The 24,461-nt window shown below is 38.2% G+C and overlaps 3 protein-coding genes across 6 annotated transcripts; all 3 read left to right on the top strand.

Annotated features, from left to right (window-relative positions):
* Positions 1 to 2,303: 2,303 nt before the first annotated feature.
* LOC111782169 (plant cysteine oxidase 2) lies at positions 2,304 to 5,861 on the top strand. Its single transcript, XM_023662980.2, has 5 exons — positions 2,304 to 3,557; positions 4,356 to 4,480; positions 5,079 to 5,235; positions 5,323 to 5,526; positions 5,620 to 5,861. Exons 1-5 carry the CDS (start codon positions 3,326 to 3,328, stop codon positions 5,742 to 5,744), a joined length of 843 nt encoding a protein of 280 aa, XP_023518748.2. The 5' UTR covers positions 2,304 to 3,325; the 3' UTR covers positions 5,745 to 5,861.
* A 3,142-nt stretch (positions 5,862 to 9,003) lies between these two features.
* LOC111782168 (Leucine-rich repeat protein kinase family protein) lies at positions 9,004 to 15,583 on the top strand. Of its 3 annotated transcripts, none has more exons than XM_023662977.2 (8): positions 9,004 to 9,527; positions 10,147 to 11,599; positions 11,802 to 11,935; positions 13,196 to 13,436; positions 13,519 to 13,718; positions 13,816 to 13,868; positions 13,995 to 14,106; positions 15,054 to 15,583. In XM_023662977.2, the coding sequence occupies exons 2-8, from the start codon at positions 10,270 to 10,272 to the stop codon at positions 15,312 to 15,314; spliced, it is 2,331 nt and encodes a 776-aa protein (XP_023518745.2). In that variant the 5' UTR covers positions 9,004 to 9,527; positions 10,147 to 10,269; the 3' UTR covers positions 15,315 to 15,583. The 3 variants fall into 3 exon arrangements, with proteins under 3 accessions (XP_023518745.2, XP_023518744.2, XP_086976382.1); XM_023662976.2 differs by having other exon boundaries at positions 9,004 to 9,417; XM_087120256.1 differs by lacking the exon at positions 9,004 to 9,527 and adding an exon at positions 9,579 to 9,927.
* A 1,612-nt stretch (positions 15,584 to 17,195) lies between these two features.
* LOC111782170 (putative copper-transporting ATPase HMA5) lies at positions 17,196 to 23,102 on the top strand. Of its 2 annotated transcripts, XM_023662981.2 has the most exons (6): positions 17,196 to 17,605; positions 18,003 to 19,382; positions 19,555 to 19,809; positions 20,632 to 20,754; positions 20,849 to 21,328; positions 22,384 to 23,102. In XM_023662981.2, exons 1-6 carry the CDS (start codon positions 17,315 to 17,317, stop codon positions 22,798 to 22,800), a joined length of 2,946 nt encoding a protein of 981 aa, XP_023518749.2. In that variant the 5' UTR covers positions 17,196 to 17,314; the 3' UTR covers positions 22,801 to 23,102. The 2 variants fall into 2 exon arrangements, with proteins under 2 accessions (XP_023518749.2, XP_023518750.2); XM_023662982.2 differs by lacking the exon at positions 20,632 to 20,754.
* Positions 23,103 to 24,461: the final 1,359 nt, after the last annotated feature.

The following is a 24,461-nucleotide window of genomic DNA, read 5'->3' on the forward strand; positions in this document are numbered from 1 at the left end:
TTTGAAGCTGAAATTGAAAGCCAAAACCATCAAAATGCAAACAAAACTATCTTTTCATGCACAAAATTCTATGAACTTTATTCCGCTCTACTTCTGCTCGGTACGAATACGTAGCAGTCAGACCTGAAACAAGGAAGGAATTGATTCATCTGTGGGCGTTGTATGGGTTTTACTTACGGAATTTCTGCTATTAAGAAACTAGGGAGTGTTCATATGACCTGATAACCTAATCAATCCCACCGTCCAACCCAAATCATAAAAATTTGTGTTGGGTTGGGTTGAATTTTTTAACAATCGAGAATTTGGTTCGGTTTATGGGTTGACATTTTTTTTGGTCTGGTCAACCTGAACGATCTAAAAATAGGGTTACAATCCAATCTAACTCAATCCTACCCTAGTTTTAAAAATAATAAGAATATTTAAAGTTTATAGCCTATATAAATGTTTGATATTTGAATTTTATAAGATTTTAGTTATTAATATAACATCTAGACAGATAATTATGACTTTTTTAAATATATAACAATAAAAAGAACTCAATAACTCAACCCAACTTAACACAACACGAAAATAGAGAGTTGGGTTGGAAATTCTATTCAGATTGCTCGGGTCATCAACTTAACAAACCCGAAACTTCGAATTAGCCCAAAAGATTTTTTCAATTCAACCCAACCTGTATAGACTCCTACACGAAAATGTTCTCCTACTCAACCCAACTTAACACAACACGAAAATAGAGAGTTGGGTTGGAAATTCTATTCAGATTGCTCGGGTCATCAACTTAACAAACCCGAAACTTCAAATTAGCCCAAAAGATTTTTTCAATTCAACCCAACCTGTATAGACTCCTACACGAAAATGTTCTCCTAATGATTTCTGATTTAGTATGTAACAATTTAGTCCGTCATATATAATTTGTATGGATTTTGACTTATTTTATATTATAACATATTTGAAATTTTGAGTGATTTGTTTTGGGTAAAAAAAATTATTTAAATTCATCCTATTTTAATTTTGTATTAATAAATAAATATTAAAACCCTTATTAGTAAACTTTTTATTTTCTTTATTTTCTAGCCATATAAAATTTTAAATACAATGTACTTTTCCATAATGGTTTCAATTAAAAATAATCCCATAATGGGTTTAATTTAAATATATATTTTTTTAATTTTAGAGATATTAATAAAATTTAAAAATTATATGATGCAATTAAAAATAATCCCATAATGGGTTTAATTTAAATATATATATTTTTTTAATTTTAGGGATATTAATAAAATTTAAAAATTATATGATGCAATTATTCAACTCCTACTTTGTAGGATCGTTTGTACCATTTTTGGAAAAAAAAAAATGGAAAAAGTTGAGAATATTATTTTTAAATAAATAAAATAATAAAAGAAAAAAAAAAAAAACATTTCTGCAATATAAATTATTGATGTCTGAAATTAACCATTTTTTCCGACAGTGTTGTCTTTTCACATATTTTTGGAGACCATAAAGTTTAATTAATTAAAAAAGTATCGAAAATATATAAAAAAAAAATTATATATTTGTTTAAAACTAATTAGATTGATTAACAATTATTTAAATTTGGGTTAAAGAAAAATAATTAAATCCAATAATTCTAAAAATTCGACTAACTTAACTCAACTCAACCCAATCGGTACGTTTTGATTGAGTCATGAACTGATTTGAACTAAATTAGATCCAAACAAATTAACACAAATTTATTGTTATTTTTAAAATATACGTTTTTAAAATATATATTTATTTTACTTTTATTAATTCTATAAATATTTTTTTTTATATTTATTCTCGGGTCACTTTAAAATAATAATTTTTTTCTAATTTATTAAAATATTTATTGAAATTGAATTATAAATTTTAATTAAATATTTAAAAAATTAATAAAATATACTTTTCTTAAAAACAAAAATTTAAATAAATATTTCGAACCACTTAAACCATCTCCAATTGGGTTAATTTCAGTATTTTATAAGGATGGTTAGCTTAAAAAAACTTTACAACCTGTAAAAAAAAATGTCTCAACTCAGTTAAACCCTACTTAGGAACAAAAGTATTTTATCCCTATTTAAAATTTACCATTGATTTTTTTTTTTTATGCCATTTAGTGGGAATTTTTGTTTGAAGTATCAAATAATTGTAAATAATTTTTTTTTTTTTAATTCGCATAATTATTTTATTATAATTAGAATATTTATGACCGTAAATATCATTTTCCATTACTAGACCCAAAAAACAAAACCACTATGATAACGAATTTGTCAAATACCCCAATATTCCAAAAGGAAATTGCTTCAATTCCCTGCGTTTGAAGGTGTTCGTAGCTCATTTCTTGCTTCTTATTGGTCGTTAATGGCGTTTACTTCTTCTCTACCCTCAAAAGAGGGAAGAAAATTCCTTAGATCCTTTTGCAAAAATCCGCCATTGTTAGGGCTACAACAGTCAAATCCCACCGCTTGTTTCCCAATCCCCAAAACCAGGTTCCGCTTACCGCCAGTTTCCTCTTAATCTTAGGGGCGGCCACCCAACCCCTCCAAGCACATTTCTCTCCCTTTCTTCGCTTTTCTCTTTATTTTATCCACTTTTTTAGTCTCCCCCAGAATGAACAGTCATTCTACCGAAGCAATTCCCCTGTTCTTCATGGCCCCTGGTTTTCCCCCTTTTAATCCTCTGTTCTTGTTTCTATTTATTATTAATATCTTATCCCACTTCCTCTTACTGTTCTTACATCCTCATTTTCTTGCTTTTCTTACCCGGATTTTCTGTTTTTCTACTTGTTCGTCTCTGGTTTCTTTGTTTTGGACGAACCCATTTTCGTTTTTTGATTCTTCTGCCTTATACACGACGACCCAGATCGCGTTTCTGTATCGTTCGACATTTTTTGTATCTGGGTTTCTGATTTGGGATTGAATCGTTCTGTTTTTGTACTTGTTCGTCTCTGGTTTCTTGTTTTGGACGAACCCCATTTTCGTTTCTCTTAATTTTTTGATTCTTCTGCCTTATACACGACGACCCAGATCGTGTTTCTGCATCGTTCGGCGTTTTTCGTGTCTGGGTTTCTGATTTGTTCGTCTCTGGTTTCTTGTTTTGGACGAACCCATTTTCGTTTCTCTTAATTTTTTTTGATTCTTCTGCCTATTACACGACGACCCAGATCGTGTTTCTGCATCGTTCATCGTTTTTCGTATCTGGGTTTCTGATTTGGGATTGAATCGTTCTGTTTTGTGGCTAATTCTTTGTCGTTGGGGAAGGTTTTTGAGGGGAAACAGAGGAGGGTCTTTGCTGTTGTGTTCTAATGACGACGGAAACGAGAGCGGTGGATCGAGGGAGTATTAGAATTGGGCATGTGAATAAGGTTCAGTATGTGAAAAGGGATATTAAGAAGAGGAAATGTAGAAGGATGAAGCGGTCTGTTCCAGTGGTTCCTATGGCGCTTCAGGAACTCTTTGTTTCTTGCAGGGATGTGTTCAAAGGCCCTGGAACCGTTCCATTGCCTTGTGATGTTGATAAGCTCTGTCGCATTCTTGGTATGTTTCAGATTCAATATATTTCCATTTGATTCTTTTGTTGTTCTTGAATCTCTATGAACTTAGCTTAGTTGGGCCCAGTTGATTCTTTGATTTCCTTGTCTTTACATTCTTGTCTAAGTGTCATGGCGTGGAAAGTTCTCTAGTTTTAGCGTCGAAGCGGTTCTTATAAGGGTGTGGAAACCTCTCCTTAGCAGACGAGTTTTAAAACCGTGAGGTTGATGGCAATATATAACAGGCCAAAACAGCGGATATAGTCGGTTACAAATGGTATTAGAGCTAGACATTAGGCAATGTGCGAGCAAGGACACTGGGTCCCAATGAGGGTGGATTGTAAGGTCCCACGTTGGTTGGAGAGGAGAACGAAACATTTCTTATAAGGGTGTGGAAACCTCTCTCCAGCCATACGCATTTAGAATTGTGAGGCTAACAACGATACGTAATAGAAACGACTTCCCTTTAGTGATTTGTCATATCAAATCATGCTTTTTATGTTCATGTCAGCCCTATGCTCTTAGGATTATTTATATCTTGACTTAGACCCACCAAGAGAGGAAGATATAAACGACTTCTTCTGTGAGATTCTACATCGATCGGAGAGGAGAACGAAGCCTTTTTTTAAGGGTATAGAAACCTATCCTTAATAGACGTGTTTTAAAACCGTGAGGCTGACGACAATATGTAATGGGTCAAAGTGGACAATATCTGCTAGCGGTGGGCTTGTATAGTAGTGTTTTTTTACGTTGCGAACATGAACATCTTTGATAATTATAATTTCTTTGTTTTTGGATGCTGCAGATAATATGAAGGCAGAAGACGTTGGACTTAGTAGTAATTTGCAGTTTTTCAATCCCAATGTTCAAGTCAAAGGATCATCCCCTAGAGTAACATGCACTACCATATACAAGTGTGACAATTTCTCGGTAAGCTTAATGTAGTGCCTTCACTAGTTTCGGGCCGCTTTTCGTTTAAAGCACGTGTTGTTATATACGCCTAGCTCTCACGAACAACCGAACCCTTGTTAGGACCATTTCCGCTTTGTTTTCAACGAAGTTACCTTTAGCTCCACCTTAGTCTCGGAAAAGACTAGCCATTTGTTAGCAGCGCCACCACTCGGTCACGTAAGGGAATGTCAAACAACCGACCCTTTGTTAAGACCATTTCCACTTTGTTCTCAATAGTTAGTTCTCGCCTCTTGGGGGAGACAAGCTACCTTTAGCTCACCTTATTCTCGAAAATGACTAGCAATTTGTTAGCAGCGCCACCACTCGGTCACGTAAGGGAATGGTGAACAACCGAACCCTTTTTGAGACCGTTTCCACTTTGTTCTCATCCCTAGGGAGAGACAAGCTACCTTTAGCTTTACCTTATAGGGTTGGCCGAGGGGCTAATGTAGGGTTGTTCGTCATTCCTCTTGTCCGCTCACGTTAACAACCGATTCCTTACTTATTAGTCGAGATCATACTGTTTCGGGTTTGCTTTGTTCAAATTTCTGATGGCATTTCCCCCACTTTTATGCAGTTATGCATCTTCTTCCTCCCAGCAACTGGTGTAATCCCTTTACACAACCATCCAGGAATGACTGTTTTCAGTAAACTTCTGTTGGGGAAAATGCACATCAAATCATATGATTGGGTCGATCCAACGAACACCGACGATCCTGCCCAACCTCATCAAAGTGAGCGCCTCGAAACTTTCTTATTATAAACATGAATCTCTCGTGAAAATCAACCCGAAAGTGCTGATGGACTGTTTTGCTTTGCAGAAAGATTAGCAAAGCTGAAGACCGACTCCGTCTTCACCTCGCCCTGCAGGACCTCTGTTTTGTACCCAACAACAGGAGGCAACATCCACTCGTTCACTGCTGTAACGCCATGTGCGGTGCTCGATGTGATCGGACCTCCTTATTCCATGGAGGACGGTCGAGATTGTTCATATTATAAGGAACATCCCTATGCCTCGTTCCCAAGTAAGCATCCGCTTCAATAGCTTTGTTTTCAAATGGATTCACAAGCTTTGTTCTTATGTTGCATTGTTCTTATGGTAATGTTCTGACATGCAGATAGTGACGTGGCACTGACAGAAGAAGAGGGTGAAGGACATGGATGGTTAGAAGAGATTGAGGTACCAGAAAACTCCCACATGGATGGAATAGAATACTTAGGACCTCAGATTATTGACACTTAATTAAGCCTCCTTTTTGACTGTAGTGTGTCTCCAAAAGCTAAACTTGTATATAAAAATGGTTACAAAGTTGTGATATGTTTTTTTTATTGTGTTCATTTGAGATGTTCATTCTCTTGTGTTCCTTAATTTTCACAAAAGTTCTTACCTTCCATCCTATATTTTGTTGTGTTCTTTTTGGATTTGTTGAGCTTGTCTTATTGTTTATTGTGTTCCTTCAAAATCCATTGATTTGTGTTCTACCATCTTCCCTTAAAAGAGTCGAGCATAGTAGAAAATGGTCGAGTGTAGACTCAAGTTGAATTAGATGAGAAGTTGAGTTAGAGCCGTCATAAAATGTATTTTTCAATTCGTCCAAATGGAATGAAACGTAACAATTATCAAGTCTGAGTAAAGCGAACTGTTCCAATGTCTGAGTCATTTACAACACTAGGGCCATAATCGTAGGCTCGGCTTGTGTGGCAGGCGGTATCATTGGTTAGTATACTTGAACTACCAAATGATCCTAAGGGGGTTCGTGCACTCTCATATTTCCCGATCCCTATAGTTGGCCTCATCATGCTGGTAAAACCAACTGTTTCAATGTTTGAAACATTTAATGTCACTGGTTAGTGTACTTGAACTACCAAATGATTCTCATATTTCCCCATCCCTATAGTTGGCCTCATCCTGCCACCGCTCTTCAACGTGAGTAAAACCAACTGTTCCAATGTCTGAAACACTTACAACATTAGGGCCTAGGCTCGGCTTGTGTTGCAGACGGTATCACTGGTTAGTGTACCTGAACTACCAAATGATCCTAAGGGAGTTCATGCACTCTCATATTTCATCATCCCTATGGTTGGGCTCATCTTGCTACATCTCTTCAACACGAGTAAAATCAACTATTCCAATGTCTGAAACATTTACAATATTAGGGCCATAATCGTAGGCTCTACTTGTGTTGTAGACGGTGTCACTCGTTAGTGTACTTGAACTACCAAATGATTCTAAGAGGTTCATGCACTCTCATATTTCCACCCTATAGTTGACCTCATCGTGCCACAGCTCTTCAACGTGGTGACATAGTCTAGTATTCATACAAACATGACTAAGTCTATTGATTTTTAACATAGCATATAATCAACTGTAACAAGACATTAGACAAACATTTAATATTACGTATTATTTCTTTACGACAGTGACAAAGTGTTTGTTGATTGATGGACGATTGTAATTTGCATGAAAGTGAGCAAGCATAGTCTTTTAGGTCAATTTTGATTCATCTTAAATTGGTGGACGCTTGCAACGAGCCGAACGAAGTTACATACATGAAAGGCAAACTTGACTGTGTCACTTGGTTCGCATGTGAGCTTTGGGCTACTACTTAGTGTGTAGGAGGGCTTGAACTTTGAATTGGGTTATTAACCTATGGGTTTGGACCAAAGTCGAGGCTGGACTTGACTTGATTTCTTTTGGTCGTCATCTTCCTCGCTCGTCATCCTATGTTGTTGTCTCTCCTCCTTCAACGAATGTATAGATCGACAACAATAGAGCTCCAGTGATGGATTTGCGACGATGAAGCCCCTTCTGACGGCAAGCAACAATGTCAAACACCTTGAATCACACGACTATCGAGAAAAATAATAGGAAACTATTTGATTGGATCCAACCCAAAAATCGAGAGAGAAAAGATCCTTACTAACGACTACACCTTTCTTATGTCATCTATAGTAGTCGACAATCGAAACCCAACACCGACTAAAGCGAAACCACATGAAATGTTCTCCTAACTGATACCGATCATGGTGGACAATGCTCGAGCTAACAATGATCGACAATCTTAATATATTCTAATAAATTTAAATAACGTAATCATCCCGATATTATTTCAAATTTGAATTAATTATAATACTCCTAAAAAGGATTAAAAAATAATTAAGCCAAAGATTTTGATGCTTCATTAAAGTAAATTACCACTTTAGGTCTAAAGCTATGATATCAATACTTTTAGGTCTAAATTCAAAGCCAACTCTCCTCCACAAAACAAAGAGATTTGGACAACTTGGAAGTGGGTTGCATGGAGGGACATTTTGAGCTTTGGCACATGACCTAGCTCCATTAGTTGCCAAAAGTACCCCTAGGTATCAACCATGTGCCATGCTCAACAAAGGGGCATTTTTGTCTTTTCATACCTTCAACTAGGTCTAAAGGTCCCTCTCATTACACATGTAGGGCATAGGTCTTTTCTTTACTCGGGTCCTCCTAAAACAACATTAATATTCCAACGAGCTCTTCTATGACACTTTTTTTTTTTCGTAGATGTCATTAATATCTCTCTCGAGAATTTTGACATTTGAGCGTAAAAGTCAGGAAAAAATCAACCCTATGGATTAAATCTGTATCATAAACTTAATGTACCGTGTGAGGCTGATTATCAAGAACATTAAATACCGTTATCTATTTAAGAATACAAAAAGGTGAAGTCGTTCTTACAAACTTAAAAAAGATGCCTAAAACCACTAATATGAATGTTACAAAAGACGAAAACTCAGCATTTGACATCTTTACCTTAAAGTAAATTGTGAGGTCCCACATCAGCCGGAGATAGGAACGAGTGTCAGGGGTGGATTGTGAGATCCCACATTGGTTGGAGAGTGGAGCTAAGCATTCTTTATAAGGGTGTGAAAACCTCTCCCTAACATACACGTTTTTAAAACTTTGAGGGGTATCCCGAAAGGGAAAGTCAAAGAGGACAATCTCAGTTAGTAGTGTGCTAGCGAGACACTGGGCAGTGATTCGGCGAGGACTTTTGGTCCTGAAGGGCGATGGATTGTGAAACCCCACAACAATTGGAGAGATGAACGAATGCTAGCAAAGGCGCTAAGCCTTGAAAGGAGGTGAATTGTGAGATCCCACATCGACGGGAGAGAAGAACGAGTGCCAACGAGGACGTTGGGCCCTGAAGAGGATGGATTACGAGATCCCGTCCAATTGTTTAAAATGAATGAGATAAAAGCTGGTGGAATGTCTCATTTCATTAGGCATGTTCATCCAACTTTTCTTCCACTAATTATATATAAAAAAATTATAAAAATAAAAACTTTATACTATTTTGAAACAGCTTTGGTCGAACAATATATGTAATTTGATCTGTCACCGACATATTTAAATCTATAATTATGAGAAATTTGGGCATACTTTATTGTAAGAACATTGAAGCTTGGATTCGATTGTAAATATAGACGTTTTGTAAAAATGGGTAGCAACAGTGCAATGAAAATGGCAATGGGAGCAGAAGAAAGGCGGCAAAAGCAACAGATTTGGAAGCAAAGGGACCACCCACATTCCTCCATTCCAAAATCTGACAAAAACCACAGAATTCTAAAGTATCATCGCACCCATCAACGAAAGCGAGGCCTCACATTGCACTCTGTGCCAAAAATCATCGACCCACCTCCAGTTCTAATACCATTCCGATCCTATTTCTTCTGAATTTAATATCTCTCCAAGTTCGATTATGTCGCATACAGGGAATAAAGACGACGTACTCTTTCTTTTTCTCTGCAGGAATCTTTCGCCTCCTTTTGCTTTTTCATCCCAGTCAGAGCTCGCCTTTTGTCTTTATGACTATCTCATGGATGATTATCATAAAGTTCATTCGTTATCATCTTGATTAACCGGAAATTTGAAGTGGGTAAGATGAAATTTGTCGTGAAATTTCTTGAATGTGGAAGAACATCAGTGGTGTGTCTGTTTCTGTGATTTCACTGTCTGTTTTGTTGTTTTTGGCATCTGGGTTTTGAGGTATTTTGCTGAAACTATGTCACTGATTTGTCCTGGCATGTATTATGATAGAAACCGACTTATTTGAACGGGTTCTTCTGTAAATTGTGTCATAGGAGCTTCTTCTTGAGTGTTTTATGAATGTATGGCTCAAATTTCTTTTGTTTTGCCCAAATGGGTTATCTGCAAGACCTGTGGTGTTTTGGATTCAAATGAGCTTTCTGGGTTTTTTTTAATCATCGTCTCAGCCCAGCCCACCGCTTGCAGATATTGTCCTCTTTGGCTTTCCAACGCGTAAACACCCTTATAAAGAGTGTTTCGTTCTCCTCCCCAACCGACGTGGGATCAAATTTCTGCTGGGTTTGAACATTGTTGGTTATAGAACTGTGGCTTTGTTTGTTGAGGATCTTGGAGTTTTGTGGTGAATAACTTCATATAGTTGTTTGTTCTTCATTTTCTATGAAGTTCTTGAGTGTAGATGAACTTACAACTCCTGGCTGTGCTTGATCTTTCTTTTTTCAGTTCAAAAGATTGTTTGTTGTCACGAGGAGTCTCTGATATTCACATTTGGCTTGTCAAGTTAAGGAGTTCTTGTTTCTAATTGAATGTTAACTCTGCTTGTTATCATATTCTGCTTCAGGGTAGTTCTAAGCAACGTCGTTTCCGTTCGGAGCAGTGTCGATACGGTACAAGCTGCTCGAATTTACTGGCTTCTGAGATCTAGTTCACTGTCATTCATCACCTGGTTCTGTTCATAGGAACAATGGCTCAAGTAGTTCATAATTCTGTGCTTCTAGTTATCGTCGTCCTTTTAGTTAGAATCGGTTTTTCACAGCAATCGTCGCAGACTCGGACGCTTCTAAGAATACAGCAACTCCTGAACTTCCCAGCTGTGTTAAGTACCTGGAATAACAACACAGATTTTTGCAACTTGGAACCAGATTCTTCTGTGACTGTTGTATGCTATGGAGGAAACATGACCCAGTTGCATATAATCGGCAAGAAAGGAGCTGTTCTATTACCTCGTAACTTTTCGATGAACGCGTTCGTTAATACCCTTGTTAAGCTTCCAGATTTGAAAGTCCTTACATTAGTTTCTCTTGGTTTATGGGGTTCAATTCCTGGTAGAATAGCTCATTTATCATCTCTGGAAATACTAAACATGAGCTCGAACTTCCTATATGGTGGCATCCCTCAAGAGATATCGTTGCTATCAGGCCTTCGGACGCTTATACTCGATGGTAACATGCTTGCAGGCCAGCTTCCTGAATGGTTCCGTGCGCTTCCGCTGCTTACTGTTTTGAGCTTGAAACACAATGTTCTAAATGGATCTTTGCCCAATTCACTGAGTGAGCTGGAAAATCTTAGAGTTCTTTCACTTTCACATAACCATTTTTATGGGGAGTTGCCTGATCTTAGCACTTTGACGAACCTTCAAGTGCTCGAATTGGAAGATAATGGCTTTGGACCTCAATTCCCTCAGCTTGGAAATAAGCTAGTTACCCTTAAACTGAGTAGAAACAAGTTCAGGTCGAGTATCCCTGCTGAAGTTAACTCGTTTTACCAGCTTCAATATCTCGACGTCTCTTTGAATTCGTTGGTTGGGCCGTTGCCACCGGTATTGTTTTCGCTACAGTCTCTTTCGTATCTCAATATATCAAGGAACAAGCTCACAGGAATGGTTTTTGATAATATTTCTTGCAATGATGAACTTAAATTTGTGGATTTATCGTCAAATCTTTTGACTGGAAGCTTGCCAAAGTGTCTGCTATCAGATAATAAGAACAGGGTTGTCTTGTATGCTAGGAATTGTCTCGTCACTGAAGAACAACAGCAGCATCCTGTTTCATTTTGTCTAAACGAAGCGTTAGCTGTGGGCATTGTAGCTGAGGGAAAGAAGAAAGACCGATCTCGTAAGGCTGTTCTTGCCCTGAGTATCGTTGGCGGTGTCGTTGGAGTGATTGTGTTACTTGGCATTGGTTTCTTTGTAGTAAGAAGGAAAAATGAGAAGAATACGACGAAAAAACCTCGAACGACTTTAATAATAGAGAATCCTTCTGCTGAATACACATCAAAGCTGTTCTCTGATGCAAGTAAGATCATTTTTTCTTATCTACCTTTAGTTTAGCTGCGTTCGGATTTCAAGAACAGGGTGTACTAGTTCTTGAGAGCGACGTTCTCTCTACCTGCACGTGCCTCCACACGTTCGTGTGTGGAAAGAAACTATCTGATTTGAGTTTTTTAATGCTTACAAAAGTTTGACTCCAAATTTGCTCTTTCTTGCCTCACTTTCAGGGTATATATCTCAGACAATGAAGTTTGCTCCACTTGGCCTTTCAACTTATAGAGTGCTCTCTTATGAAGAGATTGAGGAAGCTACTAATAACTTTGACTCTTCTGCTTTCATGGGTGAAGGTTCTCAAGGACAGGTATAACCAAATCTTGTTTATGATACCCAACTCTTTCATTTTGAATAAGAGCATGATGTGTGCGTCCTCGTTGACACTCGTTCCCTTCTCCAATCGGTGTGGGATCACCCAAGCCACCCCTTCGGGGCCAAGCGTCCTTGTTGACACACCACCTCGTGTCCACCCTCATTGGAGGTTTAGCCTCCTCGCTGGCACATCGCCTGGTGTCTAGCTTTGATACCATTTGTAATGACCCAAGCCCACCGTTACAGATATTGTCCTCTTTGGGTTTTCCCTTTTGAGCTTCCCCTTAAGGTTTTTAAAACACGTCTTCTAGGGAGAGGTTTCTACACTCTTATAAAGAATGCTTCGTTCTCCTCTCCATCTGATGTAGGATCTCACAATCCACCTCTAGGTCCAGCATCCTCGTTGACACTTGTTCCCTTCTCCAATCGATGTGGGACTCCCCAATCCACCCCCCTTCAGGGCCCAGCATCCTTGCTGGCACATCGCCTTGTGTCCACCCCCCTTCGGGGTTTAGCCTCCTCGTTGGCACATTACCCGATGTCTGGCTCTGATACCATTTGTAACATCCTAAGCTCACTGCTAGTAGATATTGTCCTCTTTGGGCTCTCTCTTTCGAGCTTCTTCTCAAGGTTTTTAAAACGCATCTTCTAGGGAGAGGTTTCCACACCGTTATAAAGAATGCGTCGTTCTCCTCCCAAACCAATGTGAGATCTCACAATCTACCCCCCTTTGAGGCTCAGCGCCCTCATTATCATTCGTTCTCTTCTCCAGTCGATGTGAGACCCACAATCCACTCCCCTTCGGGGCCCAGCGTCCTTGTTGGCACACCGCCTTGTGTCCACCCCTTAGGGGTTCAAACTCCTCGTTGGCACATCGCCCAATGTTTGGCTCTGGTACCATTTGTAACAGCCCAAGCCCTCCGCTAGCAGATATTGTTCTCTTTGGAATTTCCCTTTCGGGCTTCCCCTCAAGGTTTTTAGAACGCATCTTCTAGAGAGAGGTTTCCACACCCTTATAAAGAATGTTTCGTTCTCCTCCCAAACCAACGTGAGATCTCACACAGAAACTTCTCTTGCTTCGGTTTCCATAGTTTCAATTTCAAACAAACAGTTCTATCATATATTCCTTTATGTTGGTATGAAAACTTTGTTGTGGATGAAGTGCTTTTTGTACACTTGATATCTTGCATTATCACTCTGATTAGTAAAGAAAAACTGTTCATCAAAGACTTAGTCCTTCCTTTTTTGTTATCAGATATACCGAGGTCGGCTGAAGGATGGTTCTTTTGTTGCCATTAGATGCCTTAAAATGAAAAGAAGATATAGCACCCAAAACTTCACGCATCATATCGACCTTATCTCGAAACTCAGACACCGTCATTTGGTTAGCGCTCTCGGACACTGCTTTGAGTTGTATCTGGACGATTCAAGTGTCAGCAGAATATTTCTCGTCTTCGAATACGTGCCTAATGGCACTCTGAAAAGCTGGATATCTGGTACTTTATGAACATTAATAGTTTGCTTCTCATTATTTCTGCATTTTCACTATTCAAACTTAGTGCTATGTATGCATTGCAGAAAGACATTCGCGACGATCGCTTACTTGGACACAACGTATAGCAGCAGCGGTCGGAATAGCGAAAGGCCTCCAGTTTTTGCATACAGTTGCTGGTGTATATTCAAATAAAATTAAAATAACTGATGTATTACTGGATCAAAACCTTGTTGCAAAAATTAGCAGCTACAACCTTCCTCTAATGGCTGAGAGCATGGCCGAGGTACAACGAAGACGTTTTTTTTTCTGTTGGGCAGTCTATTCACCTCCTTGGCTTGTTTTGTTCGTTCTGGTTCGTAACGACCCGGTTAACTTCTCAGGTTAGTCGGGGAAAATCTTCTGGTGGATCGAAAGATTGCTGTGACAATGAAAGGTTGATGGCACTCTAGCATAGTACAGCGGGACATGACATGAATTATCCAACAAAAACAGCTCTTCTATCCTCTTGTCTACCCCATACTGCTCTATGAAGTTGACTCTCTCTTTTGTTACTTCACAGGATCAATCAAGAAGCTCAAGCTGACATCTATGACTTTGGAGTAATATTATTAGAAATCATCCGTGGACGAGCCTTCAAATCGAAAGGCGAAATTAACGTGTTAAGAGAGAAGGTAATAGAGAATACGTTGCTTTTTGTGTACGTGCATGTGCGTGTGTGTCACTCTATGAATGTGAGATTCTACATTGGTTGGAGAGGGGAACGAAGAATTCCTTGTAAGGGTGTGGAAACCTCTCCCTAGTAGATGCGTTTTAAAACCGTGAGGCTGACGGCGATACGTAACGAGCCAAAGCGGACAATATCTGTTAGTGGTGGGCTTAGGCTGTTACAAATGGTATCAGAGCTAGGCACAGAACAGTGTGCTAGCAAGGATGCTTGGCCTCCAAGGGGGTGGATTGTGAGATCTCACATTGGTTGGAGAGGGGAACGAAGCATTCCTTATAAGGGTATAGAAACCTCTCCCAACAGACGCGTTTTAAAATCGTGAGGTTGACGGCGATACGTAACGGACCAAAATGGACAATATCGCTAGCAGTATGCTTGGACTGTTACTTATGGTATCAGAGTCAAGCACCGAATGGTGTGCTAGCGAGGACGCTGGGCCCCCAAGGGGGTGGATTGTGAGATCCCATATTGGCTGGAGAGTAGAACGAAGCATTCTTTCTAAGGGTGTGGAAACCTCTCCCTAGTAGACGCGTTTTAAAACCGTGAGGCTGACGACGATACGTAACGGGCCAAAGCGGACAATATCTACTAGCGGTGGGTTTGGGCTGTTTTAAATGGTATCAGAGTCAAGTACTGAACGGTGTGCCAGTGAGGACGCTGGCCCCCAAGGGGGTGGATTGTGAGATCCCGCATTGGTTGGAGAGAGGAACGAAGCATTCCTTATAAGGGTGTGGAAACCTCTCCCTAGCAGACACGTTTTAAAACCATGAGGCTAACGACAATACGTAACGGGCCAAAACGGACAATATCTGCTAGTAGTCGACTTGGGCTGTTACAATGAAGTTTCGAGGTTCATATGTTCTCGTTATGATGTTCTTTGATGCATACATACAGATACAAGAAGCCATTTCATCAGACAGTGTCGCTCGAAAGAGCATAGTCGATCCCGGCGTTCAAAACGAATGCATAGACCAATCGTTGAAGACAATGATGGAAGTTTGTGTCAGGTGTCTGCTCAAGGATCCATTCACAAGACCTTCCATTGAAGATGTTCTCTGGAATTTGCAGTTTGCAGCTCAGGTTCAGGACGCTTGGTGTGGTGAATACCGAAGCAGCGAGGGGTCTCCCGTCTCACCGAAACTCTCCATCTGTTAACGATCGCAAAGAGGTTCTTTCACTTTATCATCTCAATTCTTGGATCTTAACAGTTTGGTTCATAGTCTTGCCATTGTTGTTTATTCTTCAAAATTAACAAAGTTTAGGTGTGCATATAGATGTTTTTTTGTTTTAAATTTGTTGTTTTTAAGATTGTTTTGTTGTAAAAAAACAGTATAGGTCCAAATTCTGTGTTTTTTTTTTTTTTTTTTTGTGTAAATTGTGATTCCGTGGATCGAAAATCTAAGGGAAACGAATTTGTTATCGAACGAGCCTTCCCACTGTTACCGTTTGAAAGGGACGAATAGTTTCACACTGCTCGTAGCGACTTGGTTATCTAGAATCACATCTTCTCATATCGAACTTGTTTATAAGTTAGTATTGTTAAACATGAACGGTGAGATCCCACATTGGTTGGAGAGGAGAAAGAAGCATTACAGGTGTGGAAACCTCTCTCTAGTAGACGAGTTTAAAAAACTTTGAGAGGAAGCCCGGAAAGGAAAGTCCAAAAAGAGGACAATATCTGCTAGTGGTGGGTTTGGGCTGTTACAAATGGTATCAGAGGTAGATACGAGGCGATGTGGCAGCGAGGAGGCTGAGCCCCAAAGGGGGGTGGACACGAGGCGGTGTGTCAGCAAGAATGTTGGGTCCCGAAGGGTTGTGAGATCTCACACGATTGGAGAGGAGAACGAAGCATTCTTTATAAGGGTGTGGAAACGTCTCCCTAACAAACTCGTTGTAAAAATCTTGAGGAGAAGCTTAGAAGGAAAAGCCCAAAGAGAACAATATATGCTAGTGGTTGATTTGGGCCGTTACACGAACTTCGGAATGATTATTTGACCCTTGACCCCTTCTTTGTGTTCGTAATTTGGAATATGTAGTCAGTTTTGTGTATAAATATGATCTTTGATCTCTAAAACGATTGTTTTTTTTGTCGGTTTTTTCATTTTTATGGTCTGGTGCGGTCATTGTAATGTTATTGGACCAACCCAAAATTTTAGGTTGGTTGGACCGGTAATCCAAGTAATCACAATATACTTCAAAACGACTCAAATCAATGCATAAACTTATTCTTTCTTATTATTTTACAATTTATTATTCAATTTATGATCATAAGGAATATTTATATATATTTTTTAATTGCATTAAAATCATTTATTTAAAAATAATTGTTGATATTAATAACAAATAAACTTAATGTACTTATTTATTTATAAATGTTAATAAATTAAAATTAAATTAAAATTTAAGGCATAATATTGCTTTATTAATAAATTATTATCAAATTTTGTCTTAAAAATATCCTCAAATTAAAAATAAATAAATAAATAAACCACTAATATTTTCTTTTAATTTTTAAAAAGTTATTTTAAAAAAATTCAAAATTATATTTCGGTACCCTTCAAAACGGACTCTCCACAATGGTATGATTCCCTAAATTAGTCGATGTGGGACTTCCATCATCCAACACCTCCCCTCGAACAAAGTTTCTTTTAATTTTTAAAAACTTATTTAAAAAAAATTCAAAATTATATTTCGGTACCCTTCACAATGGTATGATTCCCTCGACTCTGATACTATGTTATACGAACACGACTCTCCACAATGGTATGATATTATCCACTTTGAGCATAAGCGCTCATGGCTTTGCTGCTCATGGCTTTGCTTTGGGCTTCCCAAAAAGCCTCATACCAATGGAGTTTGTATTTCTCACAAATGCATGATCATTCCCTAAATTAGTAGTTGTGGGACTTCCATCATCCAACAAAATATATATATATATATATATATATATATATATTTATTTATTTATTTATTACGTCTTCTATGGAGCTCAACTATAAATACTCGCACGGTTTAAAGTAGAAAGGGTGGGGACTTTCCCGCTTACTTTTATAAAGCATTCTTGCACCCTGCTGTTCTGCAATTCTTTTGCTTTCCTCGTTCAAACAGATCATAAACCCTTCTCTTTCTCTCTCTAAACCTCGGTTTGTTCATCCATGGCGACCAATTTCTGGTCGTTAGCATGCACTCAGTTTCCGAACAGCAGTAATCTGTTGCCGCGGCCTCATTATCCGTCCATGCCCAAATACCCGGCGGGGATTTCTCTACCGGAGAATAGGTTGCCGACGAATGAGTCGACGGCGTTCTTCTCCGTCACTGGAATGACCTGCTCTGCTTGTGCCGGCTCCGTCGAGAAGGCGATCAAACGACTCCCTGGGATTCGTGAAGCCGTCGTTGATGTTTTGAATGCTAAAGCTCGAGTCCAGTTTTACCCTAGCTTCGTTAATGTATGCATCTTCTCTGTCTCTCTGCTTTTCTCTCGCTTGGTTAAATTTGTTTTCGTTTTCGTCTCGTTTTGGATTCGCTTTCATGTGATTTTGAAATCAATAGTTTGAATGATGGACTAGTATTCGCTGGCTTACGTTGCGTGTTTTTTGAATCGAGATTGCGCCAAAAATTGTTAGGGATTATATTGTTTGTTTAATGCAAAAGGCTCGACCATTCAACTCTAGAGAATTTAGTGGGATCCAAATAAATAGACGAAGCCTAAAACTCTTTCAACTCAACTTGATTTCATTTGTACGAACTTTATGGTTCTGCCAAAGTGAAGATCATTGAGACTGACTGCAAGTTCTTGATCGCACAGAATTTAAGTTCTTTATTTTCTCTTGGCTATGCATACAGTTGGATCAAATATGTGAGGCAATTAACGATGTAGGCTTTGAAGCAAGTATAGTCAATGACGATATGATTGAAAGATGTCGAATTCATATAATTGGAATGACTTGCACTTCTTGCTCCAAAACTTTGGAATCTACAATACAAGCAATTCGTGGAGTTCAAAACGCCCAAGTTGCATTAGCCACGGAAGAAGCAGAAGTTTGTTTCGATCCAAGAATTTTGAACTACAATCAACTTCTCCAAGCCATTGAAGAATCTGGATTCGAAGCTTTACTTATTAGCACAGAAGAAGATGTAAGCAAGATACAGCTCCAAGTTGATGGAGTGAGATCTCAGAATTCAATGAGAGTGATTGGGAGCTCTCTGGAAGCACTTCCTGGAGTTCTAGGTATTAATATTGACCCTGCACTCAGCAAACTTTCATTGTCTTACAAGCCAAATGTCACCGGACCTCGGAATATAATCCAAGTGATTGAATCAACTGGATCTGGTCGTTTTAAGGCAACAATATTCCCTGAAGAACAGGGCAGAGAAGCCTATAAAAAGGAGGAAATTAAGCAATATTACCGATCATTCTTATGGAGTCTGATATTCACAATTCCAGTGTTTTTAAGCTCTATGGTCTTCACTTATATACCTGGTATTAAGGATGTGCTAGATGCCAAAATTGTCAATATGATGACTGTTGGGGAGCTGCTGAGGTGGGTGTTATCATCTCCCGTACAGTTCATTATTGGACGGCGGTTCTATACAGGGTCTTACAAAGCATTGCGTCATGGTTCTGCTAATATGGATGTTTTGATTGGTTTGGGGACTAATGCAGCATACTTTTATTCAGTCTACATGGTATTAAGATCTGCAACCTCAAGTGATTTTAAGGCCACAGACTTCTTTGAGACCAGTTCAATGCTTATATCATTCATCCTTCTCGGGAAATATCTTGAGGTCTTCGCTAAGGGAAAAACATCAGAGGCTATTGTGAAGCTTATGAAGTTGGTGCCTGAAACAGCAACCTTGCTTACTTTTGATAATGATGGAAACGTCGTTAGGGAAGTAGAAATTGATAGTCGGTTGATACAAAAGAATGATGTAATTAAAGTCATTCCAGGGGCAAAGGTTGCTTCCGATGGAGTTGTTGTTTGGGGACAAAGTCATGTCAATGAAAGCATGATTACTGGGGAAGCCAAGCCAGTGGCAAAGAGAACGGATGATACGGTGATTGGAGGCACCTTGAATGAGAATGGTGTACTACATGTGAGGGCAACACACGTTGGATCTGAAAGCGCCCTTTCACAGATCGTGCGACTTGTTGAATCGGCTCAAATGGCCAAAGCTCCAGTTCAGAAAATTGCAGATCGCATCTCTAAGTTTTTTGTGCCAATGGTATTTAAGTCTTGCTCTAACTTTTCTTAATGATTTAATCCATTTTCATAGTTTCAATTAGGAAAACCTGCAAAATCTGATCATTGTCTGCGGTTATAGCTGTAGATTTTGTAGTTTTCCTTTGAAACCATATATGTAAAACAGCGAGTTCAATGCTGATTTCTCTGTGTAGGTTATAGTCCTTTCATTGACAACATGGCTCGTCTGGTTTCTTACTGGGAAGTATGGTGGCTACCCAAAGTCCTGGATACCTTCTTCCATGGATAGCTTTGAGCTTGCTCTCCAGTTTGGCATTTCAGTTATGGTCATAGCATGCCCTTGTGCTTTGGGCCTGGCAACTCCAACTGCAGTCATGGTTGCAACAGGAGTTGGAGCCTCAAAAGGTGTTTTAATTAAAGGTGGCCAAGCATTAGAGAGTGCTCACAAGGTTATTAAATATTCCAGTCCTGCTTTAACTCTCTTTTGATATATTTTTTCCTTTTCATTACTGCTTTGAAAATTCTGATTCATTTTGGCTTAATAAAATTGTGCCAAAGATGAGAGGACATGATTCACCATACAAATTTTGTAATGGCCATGCCCACCGCTAGCATTGTTCTCTTTGGGCTTCCATTTTGGGCTTCCCTCAAGGCTTTTAAAACGCGTCTCTCAAGGCTTTTAAAACGCGTCTGCTAGGGAGAGGTTTCTATACCTTATAAAGAATGTTTCGTTCTCTTCCCCAACTGATATGGGATCTCACAATCCATTCTCGTTCAAGGCCCAGTGTTCTTGCTGGCACTCATTCCCTTCTCTATCGAAGTGGGACCCCCCAATCCATAGCACACTGTCTTGTGTCCACTCGCCTTTGGGGCTCAGCCTCCTCGCTGACACATCGTTCGGTGTCTGGCTTTGATACCATTTTTAACGACCCAAGCCCACCGCTAGCAAATATTGTCCTTTTTTTGGTTTTCCCTTTCGGGCTTCCTCTCAAGGTTTTTAAAATGCGTCGGCTACGAAGAGGTTTCTACACCCTTATAAAGAATGTTTCGTTCTCCTCCTCAATCGACATGAGATCTCCCAAATTGTGAATAAGTATGTCCTCTTCCTAGTTTCCATCTTTTCCCAGTAACACAATATAGGCTTAACAGAATGATTCAGTTAGCTTATTTACGTTCTACAAACTCATGAACGTTGATAGTCTTGAGGCCATTTTTCTTCTTTGTTCTCTCGAGTATTTTAATATAATGCTGTGAATAATAATAACTTGTAGGTGAATTGTATTGTGTTCGACAAAACTGGAACTCTTACAGTCGGGAAGCCAGTTGTGGTGAAAACAAAGCTACTAAAAAATATGGTTCTGAAAGAATTCTATGAACTAGTTGCCGCAACTGAGGTCGACTTGGTTACTTAAAATCTTCCTTCTACCAACGGAAACTATGTCAGAGATTTCATAACTCCACAACTTCTTTATTCTCCATTTGAATCAGGTAAACAGCGAGCATCCATTGGCCAAAGCCATTGTTGAATATGCTAAAAAGTTCAAGGAAGAGGACAATAACCAAACATGGCCTGAAGCACTAGATTTTATTTCCATTACTGGACATGGAGTAAAGGCCATCGTTCAAAACAAAGAAGTAGTTGCAGGCAACAAGAGTCTTATGTTAGATCAGAACATTTTCATACCCGTTGAAGCTGAAGAAATATTAAAAGAAATCGAAGAAATGGCTCAAACTGGAATTTTGGTATCCATTGATCGGAAACTGACCGGGGTTCTTGCCATATCTGATGCACTGAAACCAAGTGCTCGCGATGTCATTTCCATACTCGAAGCCATGAAAGTTAAATCCATCATGGTGACAGGTGATAATTGGGGGACGGCGAAGTCCATAGCCAATGAGGTTGGGATTGATGACATAATTGCAGTAGCTAAACCCGACATGAAAGCTGAGGAAGTGAAGAGACTACAGGTACCTACGTTTTCTCCAATAGAAACTTAGTATAAATTATAACCACTTTATATTTGGGTACAACCAGATTCCCTTTTTGCCTCGAAAGTTCAAACTTAGGTGACAGAACTTTGTTTACCCACCGCTAACATATATTGTCTGCTTTGACCCGTTACATATCGCCGTCAGTCTCACAGTTTTAAAATGCATTTACTAGGGAGAGGTTTCCACACCTTTATAAGGAATGTTTCATTCCCCTCTCCAACCGATGTGGGATCTCACAATCCGCCACCCCCCCTTGGGAAGCCTAGCGTCCTCGCTGGCACTCCGCTCAGTGCCTGACTTTGATACTATTTGTGACAATCCAAGCCCACCGCTAACAAATATTGTCCGTTGTAGTCCGTTACGTATCGTCATCACCCTCATGGTTTAAAACGAGTCTATTAAGGAGAGGTTTCTACATCCTTATAAGGGATGTTTTGTTTCCCTCTCCAATCGACGTGAGATCTCACAGTTTAGATAGATATTTGTTTGGAATATAAGAAATAAGATGCCTATAGTGTTAAGGATAGTTGACCGTTCATTATAAGGTAAATATATTGTATTCATTTATTATTCTTTCTTTTTACTGTTATTTCCATATTATTTGTAATTTACCATGTTTCTGTATTCGGTAAATGATTATAAATAAGAGAACTCATGTAAATAATCTTGGTCAAGATGCCACCTACCTCGATTGGAGAGGGGAACGAGTGCCAACGAGTATGCTAGGCCCTAAAGGAGTGGATTGTGAGATTCCACATCGATTGGAGAGGAGAACGAAACATTCTTTATATGGGTTTGGAAAGCTCTCCCTGGTAGACGCGTTTTAAAAACCTTGAGGGAAAACTCGAAAGGGAGAGCCTAAATACGATAATATATTTCGTATTGCTGATTATAGAGGATTCTCGCCCATATTTGAGTTTCAATTATAAACTAGCACCAAAGTTTTGCACAAATTTAATAGTATTAATGCTGTTTTTCCCCCTTTCTAACACCTTTACTAAGCATCGTTTTGAATTTTGACATCTATCTAGTCTTTGGGTCATACGGTGGCAATGGTAGGAGACGGGATCAACGACTCGCCAGCGCTTGTGGCTGCAGATGTCGGAATGGCCATTGGTGCAGGCACAGACATTGCAATTGAGGCAGCTGACATAGTCTTGATGAAAAGCAACTTGGAGGATGTCATAACCGCCATCGACCTTTCAAGAAAAACATTCGCCAGGATCCGTCTTAACTACATTTGGGCACTTGGTTACAATCTCCTCAGCATCCCTATCGCAGCCGGAGTCCTTTTCCCGTCGACTCGGTTTCGGCTACCACCATGGATTGCAGGAGCAGCAATGGCAGCCTCTTCTGTTAGTGTTGTTTGTAGTTCTCTCCAGCTCAAGTATTACAAAAGGCCCAAGAAGCTTGATACCCTTGAGATACAAGGCATTAGAGTTGTGTGATTGAGGTTAAAGGTGAGTAAATCTTCCTCTTTTCCCCCCTTTTCCATGGCTTGCAAGAATTGGTGCATGAATTTGTGGTATTAGCATTGGTTTGTGAGATATAATGGATGCTGCCTTTGTAGATACCATTGTGAATAGTATGATCAATTGCAAAATAATTGTAGCATTGTAGAATTGTCAATGCCATTCAATGGATAATTTTGGGTTTTCCTAGGTCTTGCTTCATCTCTCGATTCTTGGTTGTTGATTTACGAGATATATAACTCGTGCATAATCTTGAATTTTTCAATTTTATATCCGAATACTTCTCTATTAAAGATGTCTGAGAATAAGATACTTGAGAATAAGATGTCACACGTTGAATTTTTCAATTTTATTTATTTAAATATTTTATTTAAGATATCTGAGAATAAAATACTTATAAAAAATAATTATAAATAATTATAAAAATGAGTGTTTTGTATAAGTTGAGAATAAGATATCAAAAATAATTATAAATAATATTTATGTTGAATTTATTAATTTTATTTGTTTTTAAGTGTTTTGTTTAAGATACCTGAAAATAATATTTATGTTTGAGAGTATATTTAATCCACTAAAATAATAAAAGTTTAATTTTAATTGAATAATTGATTATGGTTTTAGTAAATAAGTTCGTTAATTGATATATTTTCTATGGATAAAAATGAATTAAATAAATATATTATTATTCAATTAATTATAATTGATTATAAATTTAATTTGAATCTAAGTAACTCAGTTTTAAAATTATGATATATAAATAACAAATGAACTCATCCAAATCAGTCCCATTAAATAATTAATTAGTTAAATGGTAATAAGTAAATAGTTGAAAATAATTTTTTAAACGTAATTTAACTCATCCTAATAAAGTAATTAAATATATTTAAGATATTTGTAGCTAATTAATTAATCATTTTAGTTCATAATTAATTTCACTCATTCAATAAACTTCTATGGTAAAAATGAATTAAATATACAATTATATAAATTATTGTTGATTTATTCTAATTAATTAAGTATATTATAAAAATACATTAATATATACTACGGCTTCATCTTACTAAGCTTTCGAAAGAGATAAATTTATTGTTTCTATTGAAATGTCCAAAGTAAAGCATGAGCGTTTATATTTAAAGTGAACAGTATTATACAATTGTTGAACCATGTTGTTTCTATTAAGTGGTAAAAAAGTATCGAGTCTAGAATGTGTAATTATAGTATGACGTTTTTGAACGTATGCACCACAAGATAGCTTCCTTTTTTAACGTACCCGCCCCAAATTTTTCTAGCTCCATGTACGTTCTCTCTTTTCAAACTCTATGTATGTCATATTCTTATTGGTTGAGCTGCCTCAACCTTCCGTTTTAATAAAGTGTAAATATAGAAGTGAAAAAGTAATAATAGAGGCATATACAGGTTGTGTTAGGTTGGGTTAGTGACCCGAACAACCTAAATAGAGTTTACAACTCAACCCTTTATTTTCAGGTTAGGTCGGATCGAGTTGTTGGTTATTTTTCTTTTTACTAAAAAAATACTATTTATTTACCATATATGTTACATTAATAACTAAAATCTCGTAAAAACCAAATATCAAACATACACGAGTTAGAACTAATTACTAACGTCGAATATAAAAG

The sequence above is a fragment of the Cucurbita pepo genome, chromosome 19 (genome assembly GCF_057944985.1).
Source record: "Cucurbita pepo subsp. pepo isolate OVF chromosome 19, ASM5794498v1, whole genome shotgun sequence".
Lineage (NCBI taxonomy): Eukaryota > Viridiplantae > Streptophyta > Magnoliopsida > Cucurbitales > Cucurbitaceae > Cucurbita > Cucurbita pepo.

What these genes read in the sequence shown, in the direction of transcription:
- LOC111782169 (XM_023662980.2), top strand. Translation starts at nt 3,326, where the DNA reads ATGACGACGGAAACGAGAGCGGTGGATCGAGGGAGTATTAGAATTGGG. An exon ending in TAAGCTCTGTCGCATTCTTG is followed by an intron (nt 3,558 to 4,355) that starts GTATGTTTCAGA and finishes TGGATGCTGCAG; the next exon opens with ATAATATGAAGGCAGAAGAC. An exon ending in TCCTGCCCAACCTCATCAAA is followed by an intron (nt 5,236 to 5,322) that starts GTGAGCGCCTCG and finishes TTTGCTTTGCAG; the next exon opens with AAAGATTAGCAAAGCTGAAG.
- LOC111782168 (XM_023662977.2), top strand. Translation starts at nt 10,270, where the DNA reads ATGGCTCAAGTAGTTCATAATTCTGTGCTTCTAGTTATCGTCGTCCTT. An exon ending in AAAGCTGTTCTCTGATGCAA is followed by an intron (nt 11,600 to 11,801) that starts GTAAGATCATTT and finishes CCTCACTTTCAG; the next exon opens with GGTATATATCTCAGACAATG. An exon ending in GTGAAGGTTCTCAAGGACAG is followed by an intron (nt 11,936 to 13,195) that starts GTATAACCAAAT and finishes TTTTGTTATCAG; the next exon opens with ATATACCGAGGTCGGCTGAA.
- LOC111782170 (XM_023662981.2), top strand. Translation starts at nt 17,315, where the DNA reads ATGGCGACCAATTTCTGGTCGTTAGCATGCACTCAGTTTCCGAACAGC. An exon ending in TTTACCCTAGCTTCGTTAAT is followed by an intron (nt 17,606 to 18,002) that starts GTATGCATCTTC and finishes CTATGCATACAG; the next exon opens with TTGGATCAAATATGTGAGGC. An exon ending in AACTAGTTGCCGCAACTGAG is followed by an intron (nt 20,755 to 20,848) that starts GTCGACTTGGTT and finishes CATTTGAATCAG; the next exon opens with GTAAACAGCGAGCATCCATT.